This window comes from Lissotriton helveticus, chromosome 2_1 (genome assembly GCF_964261635.1).
Source record: "Lissotriton helveticus chromosome 2_1, aLisHel1.1, whole genome shotgun sequence".
NCBI classification, from domain to species: Eukaryota; Metazoa; Chordata; class Amphibia; order Caudata; family Salamandridae; genus Lissotriton; species Lissotriton helveticus.
In genome coordinates this window covers 282,388,231-282,395,756 of record NC_136059.1, presented here as the reverse complement: position 1 = coordinate 282,395,756, position 7,526 = coordinate 282,388,231, and the positions used below count along the sequence as shown (strand labels likewise).

General features: G+C 43.6%; 1 protein-coding gene across 1 annotated transcript in view; it reads right to left on the bottom strand.

The window, feature by feature from the left end:
• Positions 1–454: 454 nt before the first annotated feature.
• LOC144819315 (uncharacterized) overlaps positions 455–7,526 on the bottom strand; it is a 46,407-nt gene continuing 39,335 nt past the window's right edge. The window contains exons 4-5 of the mRNA XM_078677265.1: positions 1,847–1,993; positions 455–936 (exon numbers count right to left, since the gene is read on the bottom strand). Of these exons, the coding sequence (XP_078533391.1) occupies positions 694–936; positions 1,847–1,993 (390 nt within the window). The 3' untranslated portion in view covers positions 455–693. The remainder of the gene's footprint in view (positions 937–1,846; positions 1,994–7,526) is intronic.

Sequence of the window (7,526 nt, the reverse complement as noted above, 5' to 3'; positions counted from 1 at the left end):
AGCTACAGCCTCAAGTGCTAAGGTCTCACACTCCCCAGACCCTTCCTGGCAGCCTCAATGCTGAGGTCTCACACTCCCCAGAAACCTTCCCTGCAGCCTCAATGCTGGGTCTCACACTCCCCAGAGCCTTCCCGGCAGCCTCAATGCTGGGTCTCACACTCCCCAGACCCTTCCCGACAGCCTCAATGCTGGGTCTCACACTCCCCAGACCCTTCCCAGCAGCCTCAATGCTGGGTCTCACACACCTCAGAGCCTTCCCGGCAGCCTCAATGCTGAGGTCTCACACTCCCCAGACCCTTCCCGGCAGCCTCAATGCTGGGTCTCACACTCCCCAGACCCTTCCCGGCAGCCTCAATGCTGGGTCTCACACTCCCCAGACCCTTCCCAGCAGCCTCAATGCTGGGTCTCACACACCCCAGAGCCTTCCCGGCAGCCTCAATGCTGAGGTCTCACTCTCCCCAGACCCTTCCCGGCAGCCTCAAGTGCTGAAGTCTCACACTCCCCAGACCCTTCCTGGTAGCCTCAATGCTGAGGTCTCACACTTCCCAGAACCTTCCCGGCAGCCTCAATGCTGGGTCTCACGCTCCCCAGACCCTTCCCGGCAGCCTCAATGCTGGGTCTCACACTCCCCAGACCCTTCACGACAGCCTCAATGCTGAGGTCTCACACTCCCCAGACCCTTCCAGGCAGTCTCTAGTGCAGAATGTTTTTGAGGCCAGAGAAAGGATTCACTGCATGACTGTCCGCTGTAAAGGCGATGTGGTCAGTAGTTTCTTCATTCATATTCAGGCTCTTGTCTTCAGCGGGATCACGGATAGTGGCATTATGCCTCTGATTTGCGGGTCGATCCACGCATGTCTCATTTGTGCCAAAGACCTGTGCCAGAACAGTACCTCTGAGGGCATGCATGTAGTCGTCCATGTAAAGTGTCTGCAGCTGTCAAGGCGAACAAAAACAATTCATGTTAATATGCATGATACATTGTGGAATGTTCTACAGCAGGAGTACCTAATGTGTGCCCAGAGTCGCGAGGTCCATGCTAGATATATTAGAGATTCACACTGATCATGTACATGGATTTGGTGTGCATGCACTACATGTAAATATCTGTAAATATTTTGTAAAGTTTTTGCTTTTAGGCATTGATACTATATAAGAAACACCAACCGTGGAACTGGCAAGAAAGTAACACAAACCGTGGAAACTAGACAGCGAGAAATATGAACAGAGATTGTCTTTGGAACCAGGGAAGCCCTGACACTGAGGCAGAGACAAGAGAGAAGACACAAACATGATTACTGAGAAAGGGAGACGTGGATATGCACATCTGGACAGCGGAAAACCGATAGATTTTTTGTAGCCTAGAATATTCAACAAAATCTAGACCAACAACAAAATTCCACACTAACTTGTTTTTTTAGTGTTACCCAAGACATTTTTTTAAAACAAAATCTTTACAAATACACATTGAAACATACATAAATACATACATACATACATGTGCTTTTGGCCAGAACTTTTCATCTACTGGCCTGTAGAGTGATCACATTTTCCTTACATCCACCAACAAACACAGGAAATGGGCAATATGTCACCAACTTTAGGCTTTAGTTCCCCTATGAGTGAGTGACAGCAAGCACACTATTATCATCCCAAAAGAAAAGAGAAAATAGTCCCCTTCAGTGGTAGGGACGTTTGAATTAATACGTCCTTCTGTGTCATTTCTATGTACCACAGGGCACATCATTTACAAAATACAACCTAAAGAAGAATACTGAGATGCCCACCAACAGCCTAATAATCAATGCCATGTACTTGACTTTCATTTGACCTCGTGTTTTCTTACCTTGCCACAAGTGCTGTAGGCTAGCGCCAAAATCAAGTCTCCATCACACGTGCTTCGAATATAATAGGACATTCCCATAGGGAAGAAGACAACATCGCCAGCACTGATGCTAAAGTCAGCAGCAGCCGCAGAACCAACTACACCTGCCTAAGGGAGAAAGGCCTTGTCAGTAAATGCTTGGTGCAAAGAGTAACACATTCAGGGTTATACAAGATCCTTGTTGTTATAAGTTTTCCTTCGCCATTTGATCGCAGGAATAGATGATTTGTGCTATAGGAGTAGAGAATCCGAAGCACATGTTTATTTTAGTTTTTAACCCCATCGTTGCTGCCGTTGGCCAACGGCCGTCACGAGCACTACCTTGGTAGTGCTGCGCAGGTCCGTTGGCCGCCGCGGCCCCGCCCACAAAATAGAACCCCCGCACTGCGGCGAAATTATCGCCGCGGTAAAGGGGTTAATGACCTATAAGTTGCAAGCTGACGTTAGCACATGTGGATTGCTAATCACATGTGGCAGTCTAGTCTTAGACATCTGGGGGAGGGGTCAGGGTGTAATAATAACATTTAAAAAACACTTACCTTGAGGCCGGGCACCACGTCTTCTCTGCTCCTGCTCTCCTGCTCCGACAGGAATAGAAGGCAGGCAGCAAGGCTCCCTCCCCTAAGCCAAACACAATGCTGCAATGCAGATTTGTGATTGATCTGAGCGCCGTGACACAGCGTTCAGGCAGTGGCTGGATGGGTGGTTATGCTCTCCATGAAGGCTGCAATGCAGCCTGCATGTAGAAGGGGGAAGTGCGCATGACTGGTTTGGGCCAAAACAGTCATTGCACACTTAGGAGTTGGCAAACCACTCCCCCCCCCCTGCCTGTTCCGTAAGCATAGCAGCCCCGAACAAAGGAAACACAAAATGGTAATAACTGTAAGTTATTATCATTTATTGTTTTTGCTTCTCGCACTGTGAGAAAGCAGTAGGGCAACGCTCCTCTGCCATAGCGGAGGAGCCGCCACTGAGCAGTTGTTTGTGCTGCCATCAGATTGTTTTGACCTGTACTCTGTACTCTAGCAGGAGTCAGTATAGGGCCTTCTGGGTAGGCATGATGTTGTCAAATCACGCAAGAATAACTAAAGCTAACACTTAATTCAATTTGCTCCTCAAATAGTTATGCCTTTGCATTTTCAGCACCAGAAGCATTCTGAATAGACTCAGCCACATATACAATGTTTAAATAGACATCCATTTCTATTTTCCAAATTTCATGACAATCAGGTAAAGCTGTTCTCTCTGTGCAGGAAATCTGTGCAACTGAACAGAGAACAGATATGGGAATAAGTGTGGTGGATCCCTTTTTTGCACAAACTCCCAAAACATAGGATGCGTGTTTAACTTGTATTGTTTCCCTAGCATCTGCTACCAAGCACATTCCTGCTGGTAAAAAATGCATCTAAACCATTAGCATGTTTTTTTTTAATAGAAAAGGTGTTATCAAAACAAACTACAGCATATGGTTATCAGGGCTCCCATGACCAGTGGTAAAGTTACATTTTTATTTCCTTTTGATCCAGCTCTATTGAATAAGGCCATGAACTATCCTTGCTTACTCTGCTTTGTGTTCTTCTTGAGGACTGTACTTTTGGTTCAGGTTTCCAACTCATCCTCTCCCTGATGGAAAAATCAACCACCCCCAGAACCAGCTTCTTCCACTGTATGACCATGGTAGCAGACTGGATACGAACCAACTGCCTGCAGCTCAACTCCAACAAGGTGGAAGTACTGGTCTTCAGCAACAAGACCTCCCACAGAACACCAGACCGACTGTCATGCAAGCACTCATCACCAGCCGGCTGGACTACTGCAACATTTTCTACATCAGAATCTCCAAACAACTCCTACACAGAATCTAGACCATCCAGAACACCGCTGCAAGAATAATACTTGTTCTCCCATGCTGCACCCACATCACACAGCATCTCAGGAAGCTTCACTGGCTTCACATTCGCAAGCGCTGCCAATTCAAACTTCTCACTCACACATTCAAAGCCCCATACAGCACAGGACCACAATACCTGAACAGCTGCATACACTTTCACTAACCCACCAGACACCTATTCTCTGCCTCACTCTCACTCGCACACATTCCCCGCATATGCAAAAGTAAAAGTGAAGGTCGTTCATTCTACATTGCACCCAAGACATGAAACAACCTCCCTCCACACATCAGAGCTTCCTCCTAACTTCTTGGGTTTCACAAGAAGCTGAAAACCTGATTGTTAGTGTAAGCACCTTTGGGATTACAAACCTACCCACCTGCCCACACACCTGGATACCTTCTCGGGTGATTAGTGCGCTATACAAATCAACATAACATAACATCTAGTCTAATTGGCACCTCCGCCTCAGACTTCTCATTCTTTTCTTTTGGCCCTAAGCTTGGTTGACTGGCAGAGTTTTCAGTTGTACAGTATTTTCTGTTCTTTGTTTGATTGGTCCTGGGGATAGGTTCTAGTCCCAAACTGGATCTTGTGGAGTGGTCCTTCATTAAAGGGCTATGATTTCATTGCTCTTTTGGCTCTGTTGTTGGGGACAGTCCTGCTTTCACATTCTTTTTAGGGTCTTCTAAATCCTCTCTTTTTAGTGGATTTAGGCCACTTGTTTACTTTGCCCTTATTCTTGCTTCGAAAGATATATATTGCTGAGTGCAGCTTCTCCTGTTCTTTCTTGATCATTTTTAGAAATGCTTGCATTCCAGTTTTTGTCTAGTGAACTGTGGCAAGCTGGTTCAATGGGTTAAGCGCTCACATCGCTTAGTGTCAGTCATAATCACATCATCAGCTAAGTCTTGGCAAGGACTATTTAGACTTCTGATCTCGTGGCTTTCTGTTTGGGAGAATCACTGATGACTTAGTGGATAGGGACTGTGACTCTTAGTCAGAAGGCTGAGTTCTACTGTCTCTGTTGTAATTTATCTGATTGAAGGTATGATCAAGCACAAGCTGTTTTAAGGATATCTCTCAAAATGCAAGAGTTTCAGATACGGATGGAGTTGATGTCTCTCCCTGTTTTCTACCTGTACATCTGTTCTATGATCTTCAAATTCTTGATATATCATAGAGTAGTTTTCCTTTGCTCTTGGTTACAATGGGGTTCTGCTAGGTGGACGTCTGGGTTTTATCAGGCCAGGTAAATGGTCTACCTAGGTTGTTTCTTGGGCAGTTGCTTTGGTCACACAATTTTGTTGTGCCACTTTTGAAGGTTCAAAGTTAGTTTACCAGTCTGGCAATCAGTTCCTATGACTGGCTTGTGCCTTTAATACAGGTGTTTTGTAAGTCTGCATTTTCTTTGCAAATGGTCTTTCGGGGAAAGCCCTACAAACTTCTATTCCTGTAATACAAGTGGCTCAGTGTGTTTATTGTGCCCATCAGACCCCATATTTCCTGTTCCTCTTTAGTAGACTACCTTTATGCTTCCTTGCAGTGGACTTATTTGTCCATATAGTCTGGTGTCCCAGGTACTCTAGAAATGCAGTACTCTAACTCTTGCTGTGCTGTTGAGGTCTCTATTCAAGTAGGTCTGTGCCGTTTTGCACTACAGTTCATTTCTTGGGCAATGTAAGATTCTCTCTCATTGTTTGTCTTTTATGGCATTTATTTTTAGATTCTTATATTGTGTTATATACACCTCCTTGCATCTTCTGTATTTGACCTCCCCTGGTTAGGTGTTTGAAAGCTATATCTAGTTGCATACATTGCTTCCCTAAAATCTGCCTGACAGATTATGGGATGACTGTGGGTACATGTGTCTCTGATTGTGTCTCCTCACTTCCAGTTTTGTTCTTTGCCTTGCACCTTGAGGGTTATTCCAAGTTTATGCTTTCAGATTGCCTCAAAATAATGTGACTTTTCCCCTTACTAGATTTAGTTATACCTTTTTCTGTGCTACTTAGTACAGCTTCTTCGGCACTGTGATAGTTTAGAGCTCTTTTGTCACTTTTATTTTCCTTCCCGGACTTTCTGTTTCGTGATTCTCCTGGCATCATTGTGATTGTTTGGTGTGGCTTCTAACTGGTGGTTTTCAGCCTATGGCCTTCATCTGTGCTGGGATTTGCCTTACTCTTCTGTTTTGCTCCTTTGTTGGACTTCTGTTGCTTGTATTTTTGGAGTACCATAATTTAGAGTCTCATCTCTATATATGCAACGTATACATTCAACGTGTATTTAACCATATTAATCTGTGTGCATTTTATGAATCAAATGTAGTAAGTGGCCTCATTTAACAGCAAGAAGAGCCACTTGTATATCTAGCTGTCTTATAGTCAATGTATGTGCATTCATTTTAAATGTACAGCTTATTTCAATGTACTCAATATTTACTTAAGCTGACTGTACTAATTTAGAAACCATTTTCAATCAAATGTTACCCTTATCTGTAACCTGCCTGAATTGCACATGTTGCACTTTCATAAAGGTTTGCCAGTGTCTTGTTTGTCTCTCCTCAGTAGGTATCTTACAAGATGCCTCATTAGCTAGAATGGGTTTATTGTATTTGATTGATAAGTAGCTGCAGTAATGAGAACTTGGCTTCCGATGAGAAGATTGAGAAGGTGAAAGGAGCCTCCTGTACCAGGTAGACCAGAACGATGATACATTCAAGGACACACAGAGTTGTGGCTCTTTGCTTGAAGATGGGAAACGAGGGAGTCTACCTTCTCCCAGAGAGCACTGTTTAGAAATTGGTTAGTTTGGTGGGAACTGATATGAAGGGTCTTCTAGAAACATCTTTCATGCTTTTATTGTGTGCTCCTTAGCATAGTTTAGCAAACCCTGTCCTGGCTTCATTGAGAGGAGTCTTCTCTGCTGATTTCTTTTGCCCAGAGGGTTGAGCTTCATGCTTGAACACTTGTGCTTCTCACCTGGCCCTTAAACTTGGTTCAGCTGACACCTTTCTCCACTCATAGAGATTCCCTTGTCACTTTTAAATGTTTTATTTAGATTATGAACAGTCATTTATGGAACACTTATTTTGGATATTTTGTCTTTCTTACATGTTCATATTTTGCATCTTTCTTTCTAATAATACAGAAATTCTGATTGTTTAATCATTTTAATATATATGCTCTGATGATATATTTGCTAAACGTTTGCTAATAAATTTGACCTGTGATTTGACTAATTTGTTAATAAAACCTTCAAGGTTTGAACATCATCCTCTCTGTTGTTTTTGCAAAGCCACATTTCTTTCACTGTAATTGAAATGTATTGCTGATAATCGATACTTCCTTATCCTTCAAATCGACAAGCAAAGATCCATACAACCATTGGGGAAGCCATTTTGATGACTTTACTAAGGGATTGAGATTCAAGGATCACCACTTCATAATTCTTCACTGATTCAACCCTTGGCATTTGTATTGTGTTTCATGCAAAATAATTTCTGTATGGGTAGTTTGGCTACAGTTTGCAGGTTGATCGCTGCCCCTGTTGTCTGTCGGTTTGAATCTTTGTTGGTGATTTTCAATGTGATCAGTATGCTCTGGCTTCCATCTGCTCTTGATGTATTTCTCTCAGCAGTCCTATGTGACTGCTTTGTACATCCTCACATGTTCGGACTGTAATGAAGAAGACATATAAGGTGGTAATGTCCGGATTACTTCCTGGTAATCTTCCTTACTTCTCGTCCAGGT